The 27,327-nt window shown below is 35.3% G+C and overlaps 2 protein-coding genes across 3 annotated transcripts in view; one reads left to right on the forward strand and one right to left on the reverse strand.

Moving 5' to 3' along the window:
* The window catches only part of LOC124407900 (serine/threonine-protein phosphatase 2A 56 kDa regulatory subunit epsilon isoform), a 76,926-nt gene extending 54,235 nt beyond the window's left edge, over positions 1 to 22,691 (forward strand). For both annotated transcript variants that reach the window (XM_046884491.1, XM_046884490.1), the window contains exons 5-10: positions 4,459 to 4,589; positions 4,929 to 5,046; positions 8,409 to 8,684; positions 14,588 to 14,817; positions 14,978 to 15,123; positions 22,148 to 22,691. In XM_046884491.1, the coding sequence (XP_046740447.1) occupies positions 4,459 to 4,589; positions 4,929 to 5,046; positions 8,409 to 8,684; positions 14,588 to 14,817; positions 14,978 to 15,119 (897 nt within the window). In that variant the 3' untranslated portion in view covers positions 15,120 to 15,123; positions 22,148 to 22,691. The remainder of the gene's footprint in view (positions 1 to 4,458; positions 4,590 to 4,928; positions 5,047 to 8,408; positions 8,685 to 14,587; positions 14,818 to 14,977; positions 15,124 to 22,147) is intronic.
* On the reverse strand, positions 17,362 to 18,773 carry LOC124407901. Its single transcript, XM_046884492.1, has 2 exons — positions 18,387 to 18,773; positions 17,362 to 18,298 (listed from the first exon to the last, which is right to left on the reverse strand). The coding sequence occupies exons 1-2, from the start codon at positions 18,631 to 18,633 to the stop codon at positions 17,751 to 17,753; spliced, it is 795 nt and encodes a 264-aa protein (XP_046740448.1). The 5' UTR covers positions 18,634 to 18,773; the 3' UTR covers positions 17,362 to 17,750.
* Positions 22,692 to 27,327: the final 4,636 nt, after the last annotated feature.

Here is a 27,327-nt window from a genome sequence, read left to right on the forward strand (position 1 = left end):
TTCTGTAGAGGCATACTTCAATGGTTTGAAAAATAAGGTCTTCAGACATACAGTTCTTTCTGCATGTAGACGATTTCATCCTTAACTATATTAGATCAATCGAAGGCTCAATGAAACTTCATCCTACGAAAAACAAAATTCGCCACTACGCGACATATGCGATCCAGAAGCTGTAATTAACGACAACGAAAACACGATATCTGCAATCGAAATTAGTCCAAGTCCGATTCATGATGCGAATGATAAGGTCTGTGACCCAGCACATCTCGCTGTAAGGAATCGGTTGTAATCTCAGCCTCGGTCAAACGGTGTTGTTATATTTTCGGAAGTTGCACAAGATCAGAGAGACTCACTATATCATCGTACCGCAGATATATCTGAAATTGAAAACTGACAAGGATTGTGAATCATATTTGCAGACATACCCCGGATGGCCTCGTGTTGATCTTTCCAAAGTTAAGCCTATTATTCCTATAGGACTTATGAAAAATGGCCATCACCTCACTTTACAACCTATCATCGTGAACTGGAGAAAACCAATTTTATCGAATACCTATGCATTCGATTCATTAATACAGATCTTGTGCACTGCGTATTGTGACAGTGATGCGTATAAAGAATACGAAGATGGCGCAACAAACTTTGACCTAGGCAAACTTGCAGCTGGTGTCGTGAAGAAGGTTATTTCTGCTATATCATACAAACGTCGTGCTGGAATTTTAGTCCCTTGTTATCGCTTTACTAAGTTACCAAGCCAGATATTTCACATGAAGTGCCAAACACAAGTCTCGACTCTACAAATTACCAAAAGACATCACAAATTACCAAAAGTCATCCAAGCACCTCTGAGGAGAATAAATGCTCAAACCCACAATGTCCAAAAGTGATTCTAGAGTGTCAGAGGCCTTTGATAACAGTGAAATTCGAAATACCGTATTTTACCTACGTGGGGTAGTAGAGTTTATACGCGGCGATGATAGTGTAGATAATATAAATTTCGGATCAGATAACACAAATTTCAGACAAAAAAAGGGTCTGGTGCCTCTCGGGCATTGCATATCTGTGTAGACGACATGATGGTACGTGGGAAAGGTACAGCGACCTCGAGACTTAAGGCCCCGCTGACCTGGCATGTCATATATATATTTCGTGACGTCAGAAGCGGGGAAATTGGGTGAAAACGCCTATACGAATCCTGCGATAACGAGAGTATGAATCTTACTCGGAAACATTTTAAATCGTAGCTTGAATAATAGTGTACGTGTGAATCTCAGTCACTGCTCAGGCAAATCGCTGATAATGTTTATAATAAAGAATGATGAAGTGAATAAAATCACGCGACAACAAACATGGCCGGTCGGAGCTACCGCATGTTGAATATTCACTGATTGCACTGTTCCACAATTTCTCTCACCCTCGCCAGGGAGATTCACACGTACAAAAGCACACACGTTATCCGGGAAAACTTATACTATCAGTTATTTTTTTGTAAACATGGCTCGATTCGTATACGCGTTTTTCATGTGACAGCAGCCCGTTTATGGTCCACAAGAAGTATGTTCCGATCTGTAACTGACATCATTGGTTGGATCTAACAGAACAAGCCAATGAAATCAGCGGCCTTAGTTCACCGTTCAACGTTCAGAGGCGCTGCACGTATTTATGACGTCACGATTTGGCATTTTCAAGTCACTTCAGCGGCACCTTAAAAATCTGAATGCAATAAAAAACAGGTATTGCTGCCTCATGTGATTATCTATACCATATAAACAACTATACACATGAACTATATAAACCATATTGATTTTACATTACCTATATTAAACGTATTAACCTTAACAATGGTATCAAGTATGCTAAATATATTGACTACATGAACAATATAAACTGTATTGGGGAACGTACCCATACTACGTGACCCATTTTTTACAATTTTTTACCCCCCTCCTTTAGTTTTCACGTAGTAATTCATAAATATGGTTTTAAATCATTTTTTGCAAACAGACAGGCGCTTGCCGCGCGACGCCAAGAGTGCGTGCATACCTTAAAACGCTGCGCGCCATATTTGAATATAGCTTGAGATTTCCCCAGAGGATATTGACTACGTGACGCAAACCTAAGCCTCCCCCGCCCCTGTGACCAAGTGTGGTATTTTGAAGACCCCCCCTCCTGAACGGGTCACGTCGTATGGGTACGTTCCCTTACCCATATCAACTATACATCGACATTAGTCATATTAACTATATTAAACATGTCAGGAATACAACGAAAATTTGTAAAAAAATTAACAAAAAAACTGTAAAAATTATTAAATATATCTAACAAGAATCAGAAAAATGAGAAAATAAACAAAAAAAATACTATAATGTTTCAAAAATGCAAAAAGATTAGTAAATATAAAAATAGGGCAAGTTAGCGTTAAATTGGAACCAGCAATTTATTTTTGGAATACCTCGTTAATAACAATGGCACAAAATATTTTTTCGGCGGCACAAAACAGCATAGAATGAGTACAAAATTTTCGTTCCAGTTCGATTAAACTTGGGCGTTGGCGAGTTCCAACTTAACGGACCTGCTGGAAGTTAGAGATGAGATGAAAGTCTGAAAAAATCAGGGAATTGCTTTTGAATTATTTGGAGCTGATTTAGGGGGCGAATAATGAAAAATTGGACCGAGCCCTAAGTGAGGATCACCTTAATGTATACGTACATGGCCTCACATCGTATTCTTCCAAAAATAACCAATATGGAGTAGCTTATACGTGTACTTCGACGTTGCTGCTTTGCACCGCTGGCAGCTGCTCACCTTGGTCGTAACTGCGGTCAGGAATCTCTCTCTATCATCCAGTATACATAGCGCAAGCATAGATACATACAAGATTACTATGTTGAATTTGCAATTTAATGTTTTTAAATGAAAAGTTATAGTTATAAATCTTTTTGTACGCATATTATGCTGCCTTTCCTTAAAAGCTGTTTTTGCAACAAAATAAAATTCATCGATTTCTTATGATAAAACCAATTACACTGTTGGAAAGGAGACGACAAACTTCAAAATTGTTACTACTTGAAACTTGATCGGTGGTCTGAAAGCAACGCAATGTTACTTAAAGTTGGACATTCCAAAAAGAGAATGAATTTTTTAAGAAATTACAAGTTGAAAATTGATTAAATTACAACAATTTATGCAAAATAAGCGGGAAATTTCATAGCACGTTACTTCAAACATCGGTAAACTATGTCAAAACCCGGTATTTACTATCTGTTCACGGTTTTTGAGTAAGTTTTAATGTTCATCTGATTTTTTCAATTCGGTTGGACGATAAAAAAATTCTGAGCAAGTTAAGTTGGATGGAAAGTGTGCCCGCGAGTCATCAATTTTCACGCCATTACTTCTGAGCCGGATTTTCGATTGTTACTTAGAAAAACTCTGGCTCTACAGTTTCAACGACAGCAAAAAATGTCACAGAGCTTTTTTATGTGAAATTACCTCCTCTTTCTTATTTGTCTTGACACTTTTTCTATAAAAATCGAATTAAAATAGTTATTGGCAAAAAATTTTTATTCTGAAACTGAATTGTTTAAACATTCGTTGGAGACAGCATTATGGTGGTGAATTTTTGCAGCTAGCTTTTTTATTCGCAAACGAACACTTTCCGTGAAAGCTTACTCACTTCGGATTTTTTGAATTGTAAATGGGATTTCAGAAATATTTATCTGCAACGATTCCTTTTTACAATAAACAAGTTTTTCAGGTGGAAATGGAAAATAATTTTCATTCCAAACAAAGGCACCCTGATGTATACTTGCAGAAAAAACCGGGAAAACGGAATTTTGTCACTGGAAAAGTTGGAAAAGTTAGGAAAATTCGTTTTGAGATTTCAGTATAAATTCTGTGATCTGTAAATAATAATCGTGAGATTTTTTCACTTTGACCGTTACGTATATTGGTTTATAAGCAAAAGTTTCATTTCGCGAAAAATGACACTTCAATTACAAAAACACATGTATATTCTGTTATCCGAGATCGAAAACGGCCTCGCTAACTTTTTTGCATCGCGCAAGAGGAAGGAGGCGATTTATATAAAGGTTTCCAGCTCAAATCAAATGGCCGATTTCCGTAACACCTTTCTGAAAAAAATTAGAGAACTACATACTTTTTAATTGTCTGGAATCGATTTGAGGGGCCATCTGGTCGAAATTAAAAAATTACCTTTCCAAGGACCACCCTAGTGCACATATTTCCATTGATGCAAGGACTCTATTCGATTGCATTAACATTTATACTTGAATAAGATTTAAATATCAAGATTTCAAATTGGAAGTATTTTTAATTACAGGATAAAGGTATGAGGGACATGATGAGATATTAATTTGCACTTTCGTGTTTTGTGATATTATGTATTTGGTTGATTGAATAAACATGTAAAAAATTTATCATTATATATTTCTGATTTAGTTATTGGACTTGTTTGACTCGGAAGACCCTAGGGAACGAGACTTCCTGAAGACTGTCCTACATCGTATTTACGGGAAGTTCCTCGGCCTTCGAGCCTTCATACGAAAACAAATCAACAACATTTTCTTGAGGTGCGTTCCTAACTTTTGTTACAAGCGGCAAATTATTCTCATCTTTTATTCCGATTAAGGGAAACTTTATATTTCTAACCTTATATCAATATTATTCTGTTAGTCTATAACGTAATGCCAAGGAATTTGAAAATTTCAAATTTATCGACTCTTGTTTTATGGATAAGTTGGTTACGTCGGTAATGCAGAATCAGCCTGCAGCGCCACCGCCGGCTGACCGACTTAGTCTGCATTGCCAACGTAACCGACGTGTCTACAAAATTGGCTTTAGAATCATTGCGGACATGTGTACAACTATTCATAATCGATATGAGATTCTAATAATTTATGATATCACAGGTTCGTTTACGAGACAGAACATTTCAACGGGGTTGGAGAACTGCTCGAAATACTGGGCAGCATTATTAACGGATTTGCTCTACCTCTCAAAGTAGAACACAAGCAATTCTTGGTCAAGGTAAACTCAATATTATTCTTATTTGTCGTTTAATAATCGTACTACATATACTAATATGCAATCAGTCACGAGGTTACTTCAAAATTCCGTTACAATTTGGGTTCACATGTGTTTTACTCATAAAAGTTATTTTGTCTAACAATAAGACGATGTATTGTGATAGTCAGTCCTTACCGTAGACTACAACGTATGCTCCCTACTTCCCTAAAAGTACCTTATTTTTTCTTCCATAAGCAATCTAAAACTGAAGGCTTCCCCTAAAAATATACCCTCAAGCAGCCAATTTTCCCGTAAATCCCCCCTTCCCCACATATTTTTGCTGGGTAACGACACTCGATTAAATCGCAAAAATCATGGTTCCGTGAAATATATGAGAATTTTTAGATTCAAAGTACTCTATACTTTTTTATCTATTTTTTTTTTTGTATCCTTAATTTTTTATTTTTATTGTTCTTTCGTTTAGTTGGAAATATAAACGTTGTTCTATAGCATCAAATTGATTTTTTCAATCGATTTTAGTTTACAAAAAAAAAAATATCGGGAAACATTGAAAAATTGGATGTATTTTAATTCAAAATTTTGGTTGTTAACGTGTTAATATTACCTCAAAAAAATGAAATTCGCAGGGACCGAATAAATTTCAAAGCGATTAAAACAGTGGACACCCTAGTGTCTATCTAATTTCACTCTATTTGGTCAGCACTGTGTAAAAATATTGCAACCCTAATACCCCCTATTTCCATAACGTTTTCCGCTATTTTCCCTAAAATTAGAAGTTTTTGAAACCTAGCCAATTACCCCGGAACAACTGTATAAAATAAATTAATTCAGTTATTAATACAGGATAGATTTGAACTAGCACCCAAAATTCAATTGAAATTGAGAAAAATTCACTGATTTTGCATCTTGAAGTGTCGGCGATCACCTATGTTGATAATTATCTAGGCCTATGCATCACGGTGACTGAAAAAAAACCGTATTCAGTGCAAATCTATATGCAAAGCCGTACACATGCCGTGAATGTTTATGTATCTTCCATCGTGTTCTACGCACTAATGCGAGTCACGTGACAACAACTGTACCAACACAAACAAAGCAAACATGCAAATAACTCCATGGACATGTCTTCTCCAAGCCGTTGACGATCGTCAATTACCACCAATTGTAGAAATACATTTCTTGGTGTCATTGTTGCATGACACAATAATATTTGGATTTATGAGTCCGACTTTGCACATAGAATTATACTGATCAAGACTTTTTTATGTCAGTGATGCGTAGACCTAGATAATAGTCAACATAGGTGAATTACTGAATGCCGACAGTTCACAATGCAATTATAACCAAGTTTTTCTCGATTGCAACGAATTTTATATGTTAGCTCAGATATATTCTCTACTACTGAATGGATAATCCATTTATGTATGTAACTCATGCATCAGAAGTGCCACTTTTCGTGCTTGCAGAGAGTGGCGTAAGTGGCGCTTTACAATCAGGGATAGAATAAATATACTGCGCATGCGCAAAACTGCTCGATTTTACTTTCCGCACTAGTGCTTTTCACTTAGAGAGCTGACTTCAGCAGGCACGTGATGGCAGCACTTCTCATGCATTTGATGCATAAACAGTTATGCGACACTTGTGCGAGGGAACGCCCATATGTATGCCGCATTCGGCTCGTGCTGCTATATTACTCGTACGGCTCGTACGGCCAACTTCACAGCATGCGTATAACATTAGCTCACTCGCACTTGTATCACAATATACTGATATATCGTTACTCCAAAATGATTCGTAAAATTTTGAGAAATTACATCTCCATCGGTAAATACTGACTACAGCATCTGTTCAAAGGGATGTCAAGAACTTGTCAAAGTGAGCAAAAGGTTCTTTACACTTTTTTCCCTTCAGAGCACGTCATAGTCGAATGTAAACAACTACCTATGCGTGGCTCAATAGCACATGTTTTGGCTACAAAGTGTAATTCTGAGCCACACATGGATACCTACGGATAATACGATTACGAGCGTGACTTCGTCAACTTGTGCGTGTTTGTTACATGCGGTTTCCATTCACCGGCGCGGCCATGTGCCTTTAGCAGGAACGCTATTACCCATTTCTGTCCACATATCGAATACCGGAGAGATTCAGAAGTTGGCATGCCTTCCACAGTGTTCTAGATTAATAAAACCGACTTGAAATTTAGAAAATGATATCGTTAGCAAATGTTATTATGTGATTACTAAATTAAAGTTTGTAAAGTGACTAAAATAGTGCGCAGTCTTACAAAAGATTCCCAATCAATCTGCGGTTATGGTATACTATTGACGAATCTCATTTTTTTTTTTTTTTTTTTTTCTCGTATTTCCACATCAATTTTTCGAACTTCTCTGAATTACTACACAAGCACAATAGCAAACACTATTATTTCCTATAATTTGAAATGATTTCACACCTCGAGAATGAAACAACGTTTAATTAAGATCCGATTTAATCAATTCGTCAGCACTCGGCCATCCCCTTAAGGTCAAGACTACTTGATAAATTTCGCTTCTAGTTACATATTCTTTTAATTGAGAAACAGTTGTTTGAGGTTACTTTTACATAAGACGAACTAAGTAGGTCAATGATTACGATTCTTCAGCTAAATAGCGTGACGAAATTATCAAATTTTCAGCGTTATTCGCAAAGATAATTTCCAGCTATTTCCATATAAAAATGAACAGTTCTGTTAAGAATCGAACCTCCAATTTTTGGTTCTCCCCAGAAAATGTTAAAGTTTTTTTATTAATTAAAGTCAATAATTAGTGTTATCGTAATACTATTGTTTGTGACCTGTAATAATTCAAGTGAAGAAAAATTGCTCAAATTTTTTTATGGTTCTACGAAATACGAAAAACGAGATTGAAGAGATATTAAATTTTAAGATTCGCAGTGAACCTTGTTCTGTATCGTACAATATTTTGTAAGGGTCAATCATTCTCTACTGGACATTTGAAATTCGATTCATGACAGATCCATCCATCAGCACTCAGTTTTTTAGTCAAGTAGTATTAACTCACTTTTTTTTATTCGAAAATCGAATATTTATTACACTGAGAAATTGTTGGTACCAATATTTGCTTTATTGCATATCGTGTTAGAGAACACGAGACATAATTGTCAAATGTTTTAGGCGTCAAGTATTTTTTATCAAACAAATTATTTCTAATATTAAATATAATAATTTTTCATTTTTTAAAAACTTACCCTGTGAAAATGAATTGTATGTATATACTTCTGTGTTACTAAAAGAAACGGTTGTTATTAAGCGAAAATTTTCATCACTTCTTGCTAATGATGTTTCGTTCTACATTTTTCAGGTTTTATTACCGCTGCATAAAGTGAAGTGTTTATCACTTTATCATGCACAGCTGGCCTACTGTGTAGTACAATTCTTGGAAAAAGATGCCACCTTGACAGAGCCAGTTGTTCGCGGACTTCTTAAGTTCTGGCCTAAGACATGCAGCCAGAAAGAAGTCATGTTCCTCGGTGAGATCGAAGAGATACTGGATGTTATAGAGCCTAGCCAATTTGTCAAAATACAGGAGCCACTATTCAAACAGATTGCACGTTGTGTGTCTTCGCCGCATTTCCAGGTTAACATCAATAATAAATACTTGCATTTAATTTTTCACCCTGTTAACACATGATAAATTACTTTCTCAAATTACCTACATTGCATGATACAAATGCACCAGCTATTCCCATAGACTTACGTTTATCTATTCACAGTTTGCTTATTCGGTTTAGGCTCAGGGCAAAGTTACAGGCAGTAACGCAATATCATAAATTAATTTTCAGCTAAATATATGAGTAACCATATGGTGGCTTAACTACCAGAGGAAACAGTCAAAGTTTTCAGCTTGATATCAGAAGTTACTACTGCCTGTGAATCTCTACTTTAACAAACACCATATGGATTGTACCTAAACCAAATAGACAAACTATATGCATGCCTACGAAATTCTTAATCACCTCATAAGTCCACTAAAGGTAAAGACTAATGATGAAGATATGATATGAAATTTTCTGAAAACACAGAGTGTTGTAGCAGTGGTAATGCACTATAACTAAGAAGGTATTACGCTGCTGCCACAACTGTAACACGTCCACAAGTTTTGCGCTATTGGGGAATGCAACCATCATTTGGTCTCATTTCTTTCTCAAATTCAAAGAAATACTAAGTAATACATTTCAAGACATTGTTCACGTAGTACGAGCTCTTTGAACAATTTTCGTAGTACCTCACTGAATCTCTTCAAGGCCATGTACCACTCCTGTATTTACCGACCGAGTAACCTGATCCTCATTGTTTATTCATTCAATAAACAGTTGAACGGGAATGGTTTAAATTTTGACAGTGGGAAAGTTATTTATATCCTGAAAATTATCAAAAAATTTGTGGTTTTCTACCCCATATTACTATTACTGCATGTCCCGCATTTTAGGAGCAGTAAAATCCATAGTTATAAATAGTAGTTCTCTTTTCCCGACCTAAATAACTCGTGGATTTTCATTTATACGTTTCTCACTTGTACGTCTCTTTCGTTTACTCGTTAAATTCCTTTTGGTCCCGGAAATTTCTACTTGTACACTGCATGAGACGTTTCATTTGTATATTTCATTTGTACTAGTTTACAAGTTTCTACTAGTTTCGGACCTATAAGTCATTTATTCCGGTCAATAGTTCTCTTTTTTCTTTGCCACTGTCTTCCTGCATTCATAGCAGTTCACGTAATTATTCCGTACTAGCCGTTTTAACAATACGACACAATACGACGCAGCTGTTATTGCTGATGTACAGCCACGTTTGCCACTGTATTCTGTATTTAAGATGGACTTAGTGCAGGCCAATATGACAAACACTTCGGCTTGTAGAACTGTAGCCGTGAGTCTCAGGACGAGTAAAGTGTTCTTTCTAGGCCCTTCGCACCAAATGTCGCCCACATTACCAATGTTTATTTTGGACCCATCCGTGTACCAACAGGGTCCTTTAGATGAGAGTAATCTGTCTGTGTCTTCCGTCCGTGACTTTCCATGCACTTATCATTAGATTTTCATGGAGTAAAATTGATCATAGTTGCTAGAGTCAAAATGTGATAGTTTGAGGGAAGAGTGAAATAACAGCGAAACTCACCATACTTGTATTAGTTAGTCCGATGTGTTTGAATTATAAGTTGAGTTGTCCCACTAGATATCCGCTTCATGGGACAGAAGGTGAATAAAAAGAGAAACATCAAATTTCCCATCATTGGTGGAACATAAAAATAACTGAAATCGCAATGTAGGCACAGTAACGCCGTTCTGCTATCCACCAGAGTTCCGCTCTATGAGACGTCACCCTGAAACAGATCCCATGGTCGGAAAGATTAAACTCTTCTTCATCGAATTCACCTATGAGCATATTTTTGCCACGATAAGAATATGATAAAAATTTCAATTCGAAAATCTGTCTGTTCGAAGTTAAAAAATTGATCAATGGGTTTCTCCTAAACCACAAAAGCTAATAGTTCGAAACTTGAAGTATTTTTGCAACTAAGTACATACTACATGAAATCAAAATTGTAGAAATCTCGAAGTTTTGGCCCTGGATCGTTAACGGACAATTGGTGGAGCTACCCGTGTTTAAGCTTAATTCTTCGACGTGATATTTTTTTTTTTTTACTACCGGAAATTAGTTAGAATTTTGGCCTAGTTTTCACCTTCATTGACTGGACTATTTGTTTATTGAACGAACGAAACATAAGAATGAGTTTACTCGGTCGCTGTAACTAGCATTGCTACACAGTCTGAAGATGATGCTATAGATGTGATATATATGCGCGATCTTGTACACAAATCTGGAAACGACCCCAATTTATCGGTGGTGGGGGGCGCCCTCATTTTGAAGACAAATCCGTAGTTCTATGGAGAGCCAATGGTCACACAGGTCGCGAAGTATGCAGAAGTGTCGTGAACTGTATTCCTGTAATTTAATATAGGTACATACAATATTGCACGAATTATTCATTATCGTAGAAATGATCGGTTTAGCAGGATTTTCTTACTTTGCAAGAGAACAAATTAATCAATTTTGATCTACGACCAGCCAAATTTTTCGTCTTTTTAATACCTAAAAATTCTTATTAAGTAAACATTTTTTCTATCAGATTAATAGTTTCATCGCTATCGTTTGAAAACATCGTTTCACCAACTTTGAATGCACCGTATATTTTTTCGCCAAACAATTTGTGGCCGGAATCACGTGGTCCTTTATCACGGGCATCAGTTCTGTACCAAAATTCAAGTTGCACCCGTCCTGGCTCGTTGTCATGTACAAATGTTTCATATTGTGGACTAGACCTTTATACAAGGCTATACCTAGTCTTTTCTGACTGTATTGAATGTCATCTTAGACCATGAATACATAGGGCCAACATTAATCGCTACCACACTCCCCCCCCTTTCAGATCTCTCCACATGCGTCATTGCCATGCTTAATGCAAATGTAAAACGTGCACGTGCACAAAAGGAATACACGCGTGCGTATGTCACGTATCCATGGATGAAGATAGTTTACGGAACTATCACGTAGTACGCATAGTCCAGTCGGAATATATATGAGTTCGTTCGACGAAGAACATAGGGTCTAAAATTGTTTTACAGGTTCATTAGATACCTAGGAACATAACCTCAAGTTTGCCAGAAAAATTAGGTTTTAAGTTTTCGCACTAGATTTTTTTTTTTCAATTGAAAAACTGTAATTACACGTTATTTTTGTCTTTTGGTGTTAAAAAAAAAATGGTTCCGACCAAAGTTGTCTGTCGCATTGCTCTCTGTAAAGTGAGTCCTATACAAAAATCACGTATCATTATTAGTTTGGCTGTTTTATTGATTCCTATTAATTCGGTTTAATGCCACTTCTTGAAACTTACGTGACGTGTGTAACAATCTTTTCTCGAATTTTTGGTCCAAAATTTAACCGATTACGTTGTGTAGCTTAGCAATAATAACAGGTCTACACAAATCCGCAATCTAACGATAACTTTTGACAGAAATCGTAGTGTTAGTTTTCAGCTTCTATTTTCAAAGTATAACATCAAAAAGTCATTTTTCAAAACGCAAGGGCGTTTTTTGAGGATCTGAAATTTCAGTTTATAAACAAATGTAAATAGCTCCGTTAATTTTTTAAATTATTCTAGATATTTTTCAGGATTCTAACGACACTTCTGAGACATATAACTTAAACAAAAACGTTACCATGACTTGATTGAAATCGAAGATATGGACATGCTTACTTTTCATTCATTTCTTCTCTACTCAACCATAATGTTCACTTTTTTTACCTGAAAAGCGGGACGAAAGTGGCAAATTATTCCCTCTTTACTTTTCTCCCGTATTTACGCGAATTGTGACCTTATATTTCCCGCAGATTAATTTTTCCGTTTTTCTCCCCTTTTTTCCATTTTGAACTACATCTCTCTGTACTATTATAAACTTTCAATAATATTATAGCCTTCAGATTAATAGATCATACTTACATACCTATAAAAGGAAAAATTTTCAAGTTAATAATGTGGCCAAGTTGAGTCGGGAATAAAGTCCTATATCTAACACGGGAATAAAAGTCGATTATTTCCGCGGATGGTTTTATTGTCCGAGCGAAGCGTTCTTTTTTCGTGGTGAATAGAATCTTCGATCTACCACTCCATGTAAATTATTGATATTGCTAATACAGAATAATTGCCAGATAATTATTTTTAGTGTACTTCCATAAATTGAAATTTTTTTATTTTTGACTGCAATTTTACCAATTTTCCCATAAGGACCTGTGTAAATTTAACTCTAATTTTCTCGAGAACAGTACGATCAATATGATTGAAACTTTCACATTTTTTCATCAGATTCTATTAATTAAAAAAAGAATCGAGTTCGTGTAACTTTTTTCATTTCAGTATCGAACCTCCACTTAAGTCATAACTAAGTATTTAATGCTGTTTAAATGCTACAATGCCGAAGTTGTCACTCCGCATTTTTTCGAAAAACACTAGCTTGATACGAGATAGCAACGCCACATAAACAAATCTACTGAGGGTGGGTAATTTCAAAAAAGTAACTACACAATAATTAAATGCTTTAAATAAATGCTCCACGTTTACGATTTATCTTCCATTTTTTTCTTCCATTTTTGGAACTACTGACGCTATCACGGAGCGAATCCACATTAGGGGTGACAAATTCGGGAAAGAAATTTCACAGTAATTGAATGCTTATTCGGTGCTCCAAGAATATGTAAACTCCGAATTTGATACTCATTGTTAAATCCCCGTTTGCTTGCTTCATTTCGAATGAGGTAAGATTTGGAATGTAATGAAAAAATTGATAACAAAAAGCATCAAATTGTTAACGTAGACCTGATTAGATTTTGGATTTAATCGGTCCACCAGTTTTCAAGTTATCTAAATCATAAAATTGGAAGAAAAAAAAAACATTTCGTTCAGAAATTTTTTCCTGAGCTCAATATGCATCCTAATAGGACGTTCAAAGGCTGACACATCAAGGTTAGCCAAATTATTTACGTCTATTCTATTCTTAGATCTCAACCATGTCAGACTGCAGACGTGTTGGAAAAGGGGCAAAAAGTTGTTGAAATACATTTACTTGTTTCTTAAATCCTGTAAAAAAAAAGGCTTGTTTATCAATTTATAAATTCTATTGATAATCAGCAACTTATATGCGTTTTTGTGGAATTGCACCAGGGTATCCATTATAGGCATTTCAGGGTACAAATATACTCTGAGGAGCTTCGAGTTCCGTCAGCAGTCGCGTCTTAACAAATGAACAACGGAGTTTCTCAGAGTAGACCTCATGATGTGCATCTACGTAAACGCGCGGTATTCCTCTAAAAAGTCTCAACAACTCGTATTTGCAGCCAATAAATCTATGAAAAATTTCGATGAATAAATCAAATAAATAAAAAAGCTACATTTGTTAAATATCATCGAAATCGCACAAAGGAAACCTTTACAAATCTGCAAAGAAGTATATTGTGTGACTAGTGTGGAAAGTAGTTGATGTCTAAACGAGTGCAGTAATTACACGAATTTGACATCGTCTAGCCACGTCTAACACACAGAATTTTTTTTAAATTCCTGCCAAAGGAAATATGATTTAAGAATCACCAAAAGTAAAATAGAACTATTTGCAAATGAGCATGCACACTTTTTTTCTAATTGCGTACTGTTCGGGAATGGAGTACTTTAAGCATGCTCCACAGGTTCCGAAATTCGAACTTTCCATTCGATTTCAGAAAATAGTATTTTGTGCCAGCAACATTTGAAAAAAAAAAAGAAATTTATTACTTGATATGCTTACATCTTTCGCTAACTGCAAGCTTCCCCAAAAATTATCGAATAAAACTATCATCTACGACTAGCTGCTACATATCCTTAGGAATAGGATTTCTCAGTTAAGAACAATGTTGTACCCTAATATGGAATACCATTGTGAATTTATACAGGTTGCAGAGAGGGCGCTGTACTTTTGGAATAACGAGTACATCATGTCGCTAATTGAAGAAAATAACCACGTGATAATGGGAATCATGTTCCCTGCCCTATATAGAATCAGCAAAGAACACTGGAACCAAACAATCGTGGCCCTCGTCTACAACGTCCTTAAAACCTTTATGGAGATGAACAGCAAGCTTTTTGATGACCTCACAGCCAGCTATAAGTCTGAAAGACAAAAGTAAGCCCTTCCTTTCTCATATATGCCAACCACATGCTTCACGCCTTGTATTTTTAAATGTGTACCCTATACTGCCAATCGTTTCCAACTGACACAGTTTTTTTTTTTTTTTTTATGAATATCCTGATAATCTTATTAATTGATGTTCTTCTGTCTGCAGGGAGAAAAAGAGAGAGAAAGAGAGAGATGAGTTATGGAAGAGGTTAAACGAGTTAGAAATGGAACGACGTGCAGCTATCACAGCCCCGTCTAGCACACCAGTTCCTAACACAACCGCATCTGTCACACGAGCCCGGCCTTGAGTCGGTGAGTAACATATTCACACTTCAGGAAACCATAGTTCATAACGTAATATTAAATCTCATGAAAGAAAAACGCTGTGCGGTTTTTTCAAGCTGTGCCGCATCGAGATCTTGTATTCGCTATTTAATTTACACGTGGGAAATCCAATTTTAATGGTTGGATGGAGATTATAATTTCTGTAGAATTGGATTCTTGACCCTTAGTACGACAAATACGATTGATTTCGTAGATATGAAGGTCAAAATTAACTAAATGAACGAATTTGCTAACGTTTCATGTCTGCTGGAACGAAAAAAGCCTAATATTTGTCTCAACAAAGATACATATAAGTATATAGAATTAACTAGAACTAGGAACGGAAACAGAAAATATACGTCGAAAGTGTGTATAGTTTAACCCATAAAGGTCATAAACGCCATTTCGTTGTACAACTCATTTTTCTAGACAATTAATTTTAACTAAACTTCAGGCTAAAATTTTTTAAGTATGACATCGTAGCTTAGAAGGCACCCAAAAGACAAATGAGATCGAGTCATTCAAAGAAGTGACACAAGGCAGGAAGCGTGAAAATATCATAGAAGTTACAAGCGTATAGCTAGAGTTTGCAAGATCAGAACAAGTTGTAAAGTACAGTTAGCCTAACAGTCAGTATATGCTAGAAGATGTTATTGACGGATCACAGATGTATAGATGTTACTTAGATCTCAATATCTTGACCTAAATTGACAGAATTTGAATGTGCAGTGACGTTACAGATTTTAAGAAGGCTTCTCCTGGAGAATATAGGTTCTTCTTCTAGAATACTAGCTGGATCATAATTAAAGCTATGATCTGCTGATGTAATTAAAGCTATGAGATCATATTCTATCATATGCCTGGTTGGTGCAGTATGATTTCCTACAGTATCCAAGATATTCTTTTGTGTTCATCAATTCTAGTGTGCGACTTTCTGTTGTCTGCTCAATATAAATCTGATTACAGTCTTTACAGGGTATTTCATAAATGACACTTGAACGTAAATCCTTCAGGAGAGAATTTTCACCAGAGTCGAACAAGAAACTCAAATCATTATCATTTTTTTCAACAAACTGAATGTTATGTTTAGCAAGGATTCTTTGTAATGGCTCCAAAATGCCTGCAACATAAGGTTCAGTGATAATCTTTTTTGGAATATCCGCCACAATTCAAAAATTATTATTGTTGGCAGAGATAGAGGAAAGAATAGAATTACATTTCAAGCTTACGAGTTTACATAGTAAAAATTAAGGATAATCGTTTAAACGAAACACTTTGTGGATAAGGTCCAAATTCTTATTGTGAAATTCTAAAACTTTTATATTGAAGCTCTAAACCGAGTTGACTAATAAAAACTTTCTCCAACTCATCCATGACCAGATCCATCTGGGCGAGGCCAGTGACAACGGAGAACTCATTGGTAGCGCAAAAGATTTGGCATAATTGACATTGTTAAACTTGAAAATCCCCGCCTTGAAACAAATATTCAAAGCTTTGACTACATGGATTTGCGATGTTATCGAAACTGGAACCTTAGATTGTTGTTCTGACCAATGTTTTACTATCACAGTAAGCGACAAGTTTTGTGGAATATTGGTAAAATGAGAGACAATGTGAAGCAAAATTGGAATTTACTTTTTTTGCAAAACCAGGTTCTTAATAAATTCAACAAAGCAAAACCTGTCTTTGATGCGTGAAGCTGGAGATGTTTTATTTATTAGAGAGAAATCTGTTAATTTAAAAAACTTGCAAAAGAATAAGTGAGACTATTGATAAACGAAATAATGACACGCATTGAAATTACATCCTTGTGAATTTTTGGTAGCCAACTACTTGTTTGAAAATGTAATTATTTTTCATCCATTCGGCTTTCAGTTTACTAGCCTTCTTTTGCAAAGTGTTAAATAAGTTGTGCTTGACGATCTTATAACGTGTTGTCTAACAAGGAAGGTCACGTTACTGTACCCCCACAACCTGGGTCAAAAAACTTATATTTGGTAGTTCATACCAAAGTATAAACCCTCACAAAAAATTAGCGGCCCACTCGCATATTTAAGGGGTGAAATTAATTCTCAAAAATCGGTGGTTTTTTCGTTTTTCGCTGATATCTTCGAAACAAAAATAGATACGACAAAAGTTTAAATAGCAAAGTTGTTCACTTTTCAGTGCTCTGCAATAATATGTAGTGGAAAATTGGAAAAATTTTTTTATTTTTTTTATTTAAAAAAAAACGTGTTTATTAATACATTTTTCGTCATTTGATCACTGAAAAAGTTCTTATTTTGCCTGAAAATTAAACAAGGTTGACAAATCCGTCAAACGGAATATGTTTATATTCATATATAGGTTTAGTAAATCCAGATATGCTGTTCCACCCTTATCGTAAAATACTCATAAATCTTTTACATCTAGTTTAGTTTTGTGCATCCATTTTAGTACAAGCGAATAAGTATCACATGATTTTCTTTCATTTTATATAAAACTTTATTTAATATGCATGTCGGTTTTTTATTTTCTAGAATCCTTTAATTCATATATTATATAGCTATTAAAATGTCTAGTACTCATGACAGGAAAAAAGCAGGCAATGCACTTATCAGTTTCTTCATTTCGTATTATGGAATGTATTCATTGCAATAATGATACTCCTCAAAGAAGTGTTTGAGACACAAAGGTTTTTTGCACCACGAACATGTTATAACAGCTAAATCACCACAAATGTGACATCGTGGTTCCGAATTATCTCCAAAACCAAACGTCACCGGATTGATGAACTCAGGGGGTGTTTTTTCTATGTACCCACTTTTGTACCATGCATATTTAAGCATATTAATATAACGTGGGGAAGACAGTTGATTGTGAACAAGTGACTGCAGTTTGATTATGTTATTCCTCAAATGCAGATTTATATCGCTACCGGAAAGAATTACTATATCTGAAAAATGCCGAACAAAATTTTTCCATATTCGAAAACCAAACACATCTAATGGTTGTATTTGTCCTGTTGTTCCTTTTGGAATAATTTTTAGTACAATTTTTTTGTTAGGAGGAGTTACTGCATCAACTACTTCTGAACAGTGTCCACTCCAGGAGTCGATTAAAAGCGCACTGTTGTCGCCAACATTCGGAAAATAGATTTCGGTCAGCCACTGTTTGAAATGATCTGTCGAAAAAACGAAAGAAATATTTCATTTGATTTGGTTTGCAATATTTAATATGCCACAAGAATGTATAATTTGAATAGTTCTTACCTGATGTTAACTTTCCAGATTTCGATGCCGAAACAAAAACGTTTGTGGGTTTGAATAACGTTTTTTCTACGCGTGGGCCAAAGTCACCACCGATTTCTTTTAATACAAGATATAACGGTGAAAGTAATTTTCCATCGGCGGATATCGTTGGTTGAATCGTATAAGAATGAGTTGTTGAAGATATTGATTGAACAACGCATTCAATTTCTTTTGATCCTTGGTTTGCAAGAGTGCGACCAGAATGCATTTCAAATTGAAATCCACTTTGATCCGAATTGTAAACATTTTCCAGACCAAGGTCGTTGATAACAGATTTAACGTTATTTGTAAACTCTTCAGCCGTTTTTTTAAGATTTTTTGAGTCTTCTAAAGTTTTCCGGGTAATAAATTTTGTAGTTTTCCGAGACGTAATGCGATGTGCTCTTTTGAACTTATTCACCCATTCTTTTGACGCTTTGAATCGTGCATCGGAATTCATGAAATTTTTATGTGCGGTCAAAGCCCATCGTCGCAAATCAATATCGTGTACGATCTTGCCACATTCAGTTGCTTCAATGAAGCGATTTAAAGTATATTGTGATATCTCATTTAATTTTTCTTTATAAGTCCCACCTTTATTGATTTGATGAGCCCAACGCTTCAATTGTGTTTTAGAAATCACTTTTTTAAAACGGTGTGCAACTGTACGAATATTTAAATTTTTTGTTTTTCCACTTCTCCAAAACTCCACAGCTTTCTTTTTGTAATCGAATGAAATCTCATCTTCATTTTTTGTACATTGAGAGTCATCTGCTGCCTCATCAGATGAAATTGAATCCCATTCCAATTCACTGTCTTCTACACTTTCAGGCTCATGGTGTTTGAATTGTTCTTGAAAATCCAAGGTTTCGTCTTCTTCAATTTCGATTCTCGCGTATGTGTTTATGCTTTCAATTAAAAACTCTTTAATTGTATCTGCTAGTTTCATTTCATTCTCATTCACTGGTGTTTCGGGCAAATTCATCATCATAAAATAAGTCGACAAAATATTTATGACATTCACTGGATTGATATACATTTTTGACAAAGTTCACAGTATTCAATACGTTCTTAATAATGTACTCCTATAACCAGAGAACTTTAATGAACGGAAACCGTCAATACTAACTTAAATGTGGCAAGAGTCAGTTTATATAGAGCCTCATTTTTTACTGATAAGACGGTATTGAACATCTCAGATAGGATATCATGAAAAAATAAAACGTATTTCAAACAGTCGACCTCACAGTTTGATTATGAGAAGAACATGTAATCAGTTCAAATCTATAAAATTTTTTGCGTTTGAAAAAAATAACTCTCCGGTTCTATGACCTCTTGAGACGTAAAAAACAAATGTAGATTAATATAATTAAATGTGGAGTCGAAACAATTACGTTTATTACGAAAAGATAGAAAAAAATGTGTAATAAAACCCGTTTTTTATTAAAATAAAAAATAAAAAAAATTCTATATAATTTTCGACTGCGTATTATTGCAGAGCACTGAAAAATGAATAACTTTGCTATTTAAACTTTTGCCGTATCTATTTTTGTTTCGAAGATATCAGCGAAAAACGAAAAAACCACCGATTTTTGAGAATTAATTTCACCCCTTAAATATGCGAGTGGGCCGCTAATTTTTTGTGAGGGTTTATACTTTGGTGTGAACTACAAAATATGATTTTTTTGACCCAGGTTGTGGGGGTACAGTAACGTGACCTTCCTTGTAAGTACAAAGATTTGGGGATGACGACAGTGATATTACCATTATCAGTTCTTATGAAAATTAAATTCCGATTACGCGAAAGACTTTTCTTCCGGTTATGTTTCTATCGAGCACATTTTTTGTGTGGACTTTGGGAGGTTTATTCATAAACCTTTCGATTTCGTTAGCAAACTCAAGCCTATCCTGGTATCGACGTTGAAATAGAATAGCATAAATGTTAGATTCGATATGTGAAATTAGTTTGTTGACAAGAATCTTATCCTTGTTAAAAGGCATGCTAAACTTAAGACCAAGTTGTAACACATCAGCTACATTATTAGGAATGCTTACGTCGCTGAGGTTATTTCTATTATCATTGTTTGAGATGTTATCAAACCTCTTACTTTTTTGAGCAATCAAGTGGTTCAACTGTTTATGTTAACGGTATTGAGGGAATCAATTTTTTTTGTCAAATGTTATGTGTAATGTAAATAACACAAAAGTGGAATGACTTTTTTCTGACCACATCTGTATCACGCACAGTCAAGGGTTTGTACCTTTGTTGTTTAACCAAGGTAAAATCAGAAAATTCTAAGCTGTAAAATCCCCGAGATATTCGACATAGCATGAAACCTAATTTTTCACCTTTTCGAAAAATCGATCCGACTTAAAATGTTCCAGGATGCACTGGTTTGACAAAAACTAAATAGGTTTTCAAATTCTCCCATACAAACCTCTGTCCATTGTATAGAGAAATTATCATTTCCATCCGAACATTGGAATTAAATTTCTTAAGTGTTAATCAAATGGCGAATACGAAATCTTGATGCGGCACTGCTTAAAAAAGTCGCACAGCATTCTCCTTTCATGAGGTTCAATATTAAATTCCGGACTATGGTTTCATAACGTGGGGGATCGAGAAAAAAATTTAATTTTTTCTTAGAGGTACCCTTATGTACACTAGGGTGTCTCTTATTTAGGGTGTTGACGAATTTCTGCCGCCCCACCCCCCAAATCAACTTCAAATAATTAGAAAACAATAACCTAATTTTCTCAGATTTTTATCTCAACTCTAAGATAGTCCGCTTTGTGGTCGAAGTTTCTTATGGAAATAACATGGGAAAAACTTGTTTCCTCGATATGTATTTTATTGCAAGAGTAAGAATATTTAAAAAAAAACGAAACTGCGAAGTTTTAGTGGACATTAGTGCTACTGTCTAGGAAAAAATTCACATAATCATACCACGCAATCTCGACGAATCTGATCTTTTTTTTATTTAGCGGAAGTGCAATTTGTCTAGATTTGCTGGTATGGTGATGTAAATTTTTTTACAGATAGTAGCACTAATGCCCACTAAAACCTCGCAGTTATAGATTTTTTTAAATATTATTACTCTTGCAACGAGATATATACTGAGGAAGCAAGTATTTCCCATGTTATTTCTATAAGAAATTTCGATCACAACGCGGACTATCCCAGAGTTGAGGTAGAAATCTGAAAAAATTAGGTAATTGCTTTCTAATTATTTGAAGTTGATTTGGGGGGCTGGGTAGCAAAAATTCGTCAGCGCCCTAAATAAGGGACACCTCACACCCTAGTGTACATATGTAAGGGTACCTCTAAGAAAACAATTCAACTTTTCTCTCAATCTCCCACATTAGTGGAAGAAAGTAGAAATGGGCTCTGGTGAATACATAATTATCGAGTTCTCTTACTGTTTTCAATAAAATGTTCTAGAATTGATTGAAGTTTTGCAACTATTCCTTTACCGAAACAAACCCATAAATTGGCTGTGATTTCGGACTCCCATCTCATGGATAATCCTAAATTCCCTGACGAAAAAAATGTGAATTCACACCTAAGTTGGGGTTTTTTTTCCATGAAGGTTGTTACTAGATTTAACCTTTAAAAGTTTCCATGAATACGTATTCGACTTTTTCACCATTTAATAGTTGAACATGGATTTTTCAATTTTATTTCGACCTCGTAAATAAATGAAAATTTTAATACAAGATCTAATTTTTTTTTTTTTTTGCAGGTGGAAACTCAGTACTACGCTGCCCAACTGTTAGTCCTTAGTTTACGTCGATTGTCCATATAATACAAAAAAGATGAGAAAATGAAAAAAAAAACAAATTATTGTTAGTGAATACAAAGATGTCCCATGATGACATTTTTAATGTAATATTATTCCTTTCTTGAGTTACGCCAGAAAGGCGTAGGCAGGGAAGGGTGACAGCAAAAGCAGTTACAACACCATTTCCTTGTACGCCATAATGAGAGGTTGATAATGATTTCTAATGGTTTTGTTGTGTATATTAATTTTTAATAATTTTGACGGCAATGATCTAAGTTCTATGGTGTAATCTGTGTCAGCACATAATGCAAGGATGTTAGTCCCTTCTTAATTAAGGATAGCTGTGTTTAGTGGGAGGAGATGATCGGGGTGGGAATATGAAGGGATAAGGCTTATAAATATGTTATATTATTTCTATATCCATGCTCGTGTATACATAATATTCAATGTCTATATTACGTGTGTCTCTATCAGATGCGCGATGTGCATAATACAGCGTGAAAGCCAGGATCCCTTTCCTCCTCTCACTCTGATCCTCATCTCTTGACAGCCGGCAGGGGCGTTGTTTGAAATGTATCATATATTTGGTTAAATAATAACGATAAATATAACAAAACATGATAAATTAGGCACATATATGTATATATGTGTATATATATATATATCCATGTATATATATATATATGTATGTATATATGTGTGTGTATTATATTTATATATATATATATATATATATATATATATATATATAATACAATATATATTATAAAAGTATAGTAATATTGATATGATTAAAAGTCTCACACACATACACGTACATAAATAAATACTTTCGTTATGAAGTGACGCTCAGTCCTGTGTGCTATCAACACTAACATTATTATGCTGACGATGTGTTCGCAACTCGACAAACAAACCCTTTTTTCAAGAGTGAAAAATTTTTAGAGTTATACAGATGCATAAAGTAACACTAATAATAATTATTATTGAAATTCATTGTGGAGAAAACATAAAAAAAGGATACCTATGTTATTTTTTAAATAAAAATGAAGAATAAAACAAGCGAGGGACAAATACACAATAACAAAAATTTAATTGTACCAAACTATCTATGGTTGCTTATAAAATATAATAAATAATAGAGATATAAAACATAAAGTTTATTCGGAGCTGTGCTCCCACTGATTACTGCGAGAGTGTGCTCATGGGACCGTTTTTAAAAATTTCTTACCATTGCATAATAATAATAATGATAATAATAATAGTATTGATAATAATATTATTAAATAGACAGAAATAAATGAGTGAAGCTTCCTTACGTTTTCATTAAGTAGCTGAGAGTACCTTACGACTTTCTTGGAACTAATTACAACCTTTTAGCTTCTCACCTCATATTATTCTATTACTATTTTTTCATTTTTTGAAGCCTCGATTGTTGCTAGAATAATTTTTTTACCCTGTTTGTGCTGCGATCTCTTAGCAACTATACGTCGTGAAGTCCCCGGATCTTTTAGTTAGTTTCAGCGCCGAGCCTGTGGGGGGGGGGGGGGCAAGCCGGACTTGGCCCGGACGGCAATCGGAAGAAAGCGAGTTGACGGATTGCGAACAGATTTGACCAAGATATTTGACTTGGTAATAGAGCATAAAAAAATTTAAACACACTTCACATGTTTCTGGAGGTTTTTTCATAAAATTGTTAATCTTCTATCATTCATGAACGAATAGAGTTGAGAAAACGAGTTCGCTTAGCCGGAATGTGTTATTTACATATCAACTCATAACATATTTCTCCAAAATTTTCGTGTAGGTTGATTTTTTTTTTAAAACAAATCACGTCGAAGAGAAATTTTTTTAGTAGTCGTACAGTTTTGCCAAACATATTTGATAAAAATTTGGACGATTCTGAGTATACAATTAATATCTACCAGTTTATTTCTGAATTGTCATTGAACGTTCATTTCCGAACGAATCACTTCTATCCGTTAACCTTTGGAGTACACACGAATTTTCTACATCGCTGAGTACATTCTGGATCTCGCAGACCAGATAGCCAGATACTCAGAATGTACTCGGCAATGGAAAAAATTTGTGTGTACTCCAAAGGTTATCGAATAGAAGTGATTCATTTGAAAATGAAAATTCAATGAGAATTCAGAAATGAACTGGTAGATTTTAATTGAATACTCAGAATCGTCCAACACTTTCTGTGTTTTTTTTACGGTCTACTATTTCAGAATTACTCATCCCATCACCTTTAAAAAATTCTTAGATATCCCTCAAGTATTGTAAAATCAATCCCCGTAGTTCAAATACCTTTTCAGAAATATTAAATTATCGAAAAAAAATTCTGAAAATTTTTATTTTCATTCTATTTTCATGAAAAAAGGAAACTGTGAAAAAATTATCATTTTAAAAATTTTTTTAATTTTGAGTGAAAATTTGAAAAAATACTGGGTGTTCTCCGATATCTCGTTTCGTAATCAATCAGAGAAAACGTAATATACTCTTTCATTCGAAACTTGTTCACACAGCGCCAAGCCGGAGCGTAGGGCACCATGACGAAAACATTGCGACACATTGTGAGTTGACAATTAGATTAAGTTAGTGGTAGAGGGCGGCAGCCTTAGGTTTAGCCCCCCTTCCCGAAAACATCCTAGATCTGGTCCTGGTTGTTTCAAATAGTGATGTTGACCCTGATTCAAACAGCTACGTACTTGGCGAGCACATTCAATATCTGTACTTCGTCATAATGCCTATTTTTGCTATAATTTCAACTCCAAACTGGACAGTCTCAGCAAAGAACCAAGCGCAGCGAAAGTGGAGTTCCGGGGGAGTAAAATCTCTCGATGAATTAAGGCGGTAGTCTGGTCTAGAGCGAGATTTTTGGCGTCATTTTTGGGTTGGAATAATGTTTAAACCGTTGAAGCTGTCTTGATGAAATTTTACATATGTATTTATTGTTCCTTTGAGAATGTATCTACATTAAAAAAAAAAAATTATTTTAAATATTTTCATGTATTTTTTCAGTTTTTTGCAACATGGTCCGCCGGAAACCGCCTCAATCACTGCCCACCCTGGGTGATGTTGTATGCACCTGAAAAAAAAATATATTCTCAATCTGTATGAGTATTCTGAGCACTGGTAGTAAAATTAGCACTTGAAAAAATTTTGTTACAAAATAGCGGCCTGTTAAACTTTGATTAACGATGTTTCATACATTTTCGGATATTCGACGAGTTATGTAAAATGTGGGCAAAATTATTGTTCGACTCAATTCTGCTACCAGTCCTCAGAAAGAAGCTACCGAAGGTATGTGCAAAATTTGAGCTCGATCGGTCATTTAGTTATAGAGATATCGTGGGCGCCAATTTGAAAACCATAGTTCTGAAATAAACGCGTTCAAAGTTTTGATACCGTTAGATGAGGTTTAAATTGAATTATCGATGCTTACTAGTTAATCTGTCAACCCGGGTCCATAGATTGCTCCTTCTTCCCTTTCATAAAAATGGTCTTGCTCCAATAGTGCTTCCCTTCTATCAGTTCTGGCTTTTTTTGAGGCGAATCACGAACGTTTTTCGGAACGGTTGATTCTCTGTTGATCACGTAACGTTACATATGCGTATGCTTGCTGTCCGATTTTTACACCCATCGTATGTAATATCTTCAATATTGTTGTGAACCCTTCGTTGAAAATACACGTAGCTAGAAAAGTGGCAATTTCAATCGTAACAGCTCCAGAGTGAATGTGTTTTAGAGCGAACATTCAAATCAATGAATTTACAGACTCATTATTGTTTTGCGTCTCCGCTCCTAGGCACTGCTCTAAAAAATCGTCCGACGAAAGATTTTCGTATATGGACTTTATCGTCTATAAGACTTGATCACAGATGGGCGGTCTATCATGTCTGAAATCTTCGAGTGACCCAGCAGTCTCTGTGTTACGCCACTTGCACCAGCTCGAAGGTCCTGGCGGGCAATACATGTGTTGAGGGTTTTCGTCACTTGAAGCATAGTGATAGAATGATGACCACACGGCTTCCTTCATTTCTTTGATTGAATGACAATTCCTTCTCGCCGATTACCTTGTCAGTCAATTTTCCTCTGCCTTTTCCACCTATACCTTTACATTGTTTTTTAACGTTACGTAATCTTGTTCCCATTCTTTTCGAAACATGTCCAATACACTCTTGTTTTTGTACAATAGTATCTTTGCCGTAAGGACACGTATCTCCAATTGCTTTATACGTTTTGCAACCTCTTTCGCCAATGTATCCAGTGTATTGCACGCCGTATTTTTCTACCGATAGGAGAAACATTTCTAATGCCGCGTCAGCTTCCATCTTACCTGCACCGCCATGGCGGTTATTAGTACAGTCTTCGTGAGTTTCGAACCAATCATCGAATTCCTCAGTGGTCATCTTGTTTTTACTTACGGCACACGCTTGGCAAAAGTTTGATTTGACCACATTATCTAGCACTTTTTCGCTATATTTACCAATTATACTAGTCACGCCAAACCGTGAACTAAACCCTCGTTTTTTCCAAGTACCAACCCCCGACACTGTTAGCTTTGATGATGAAGATTCTTTTTCAAAAGTCAGATCTGTCTCCTCATCGACGGCTTTTTGCAGCACGCAATCGTACACAACAGCAACCGCGCAGTGCAATTTTTTCAACACAGCAGAATAATTTGCTTTTGAGATTCCCACTCCGATATCCATTATCCCACGAAATATATTGAGTCCTTCTCTGTCAATTCCTAACAATCGCATTGCCACCACAATCAGACGATTGATCTCAAATGTTTTATCGATAAACGGAGAAGTGTTGATATACCGGGAATCGCACATACATTTCATTTCGATTTTGAAACCCGACCCGCGAGACGCGGTTTTAGCGAAGGAAACTTCGTTTTTACAAGTTTTAGATGCACTTGTTGAAAAGATGCACTTGTTAGATTCTCACTGCTTTCAACAGTATGCTGATTTCCTCGATATTCTCCATTTTTCGTCACTGAATTTCGATGCATGCGAAATTTATTCGATTCCGTACCTTTCTTACTGTTCATTTTACAGAATTATTTTCGTATCTGCCCTGTTCGAAGTTTGGGACGTAACTGAATCTAGCACAGTTCAAATACG

Source organism: Diprion similis, chromosome 7, assembly GCF_021155765.1.
Source record: "Diprion similis isolate iyDipSimi1 chromosome 7, iyDipSimi1.1, whole genome shotgun sequence".
NCBI classification, from domain to species: Eukaryota; Metazoa; Arthropoda; class Insecta; order Hymenoptera; family Diprionidae; genus Diprion; species Diprion similis.

What these genes read in the sequence shown, in the direction of transcription:
- LOC124407901 (XM_046884492.1), bottom strand. Translation starts at nt 18,633, where the DNA reads ATGCATTCTGGTCGCACTCTTGCAAACCAAGGATCAAAAGAAATTGAA. An exon ending in ATCTGGAAAGTTAACATCAG is followed by an intron (nt 18,299 to 18,386) that starts GTAAGAACTATT and finishes TTTTTTCGACAG; the next exon opens with ATCATTTCAAACAGTGGCTG.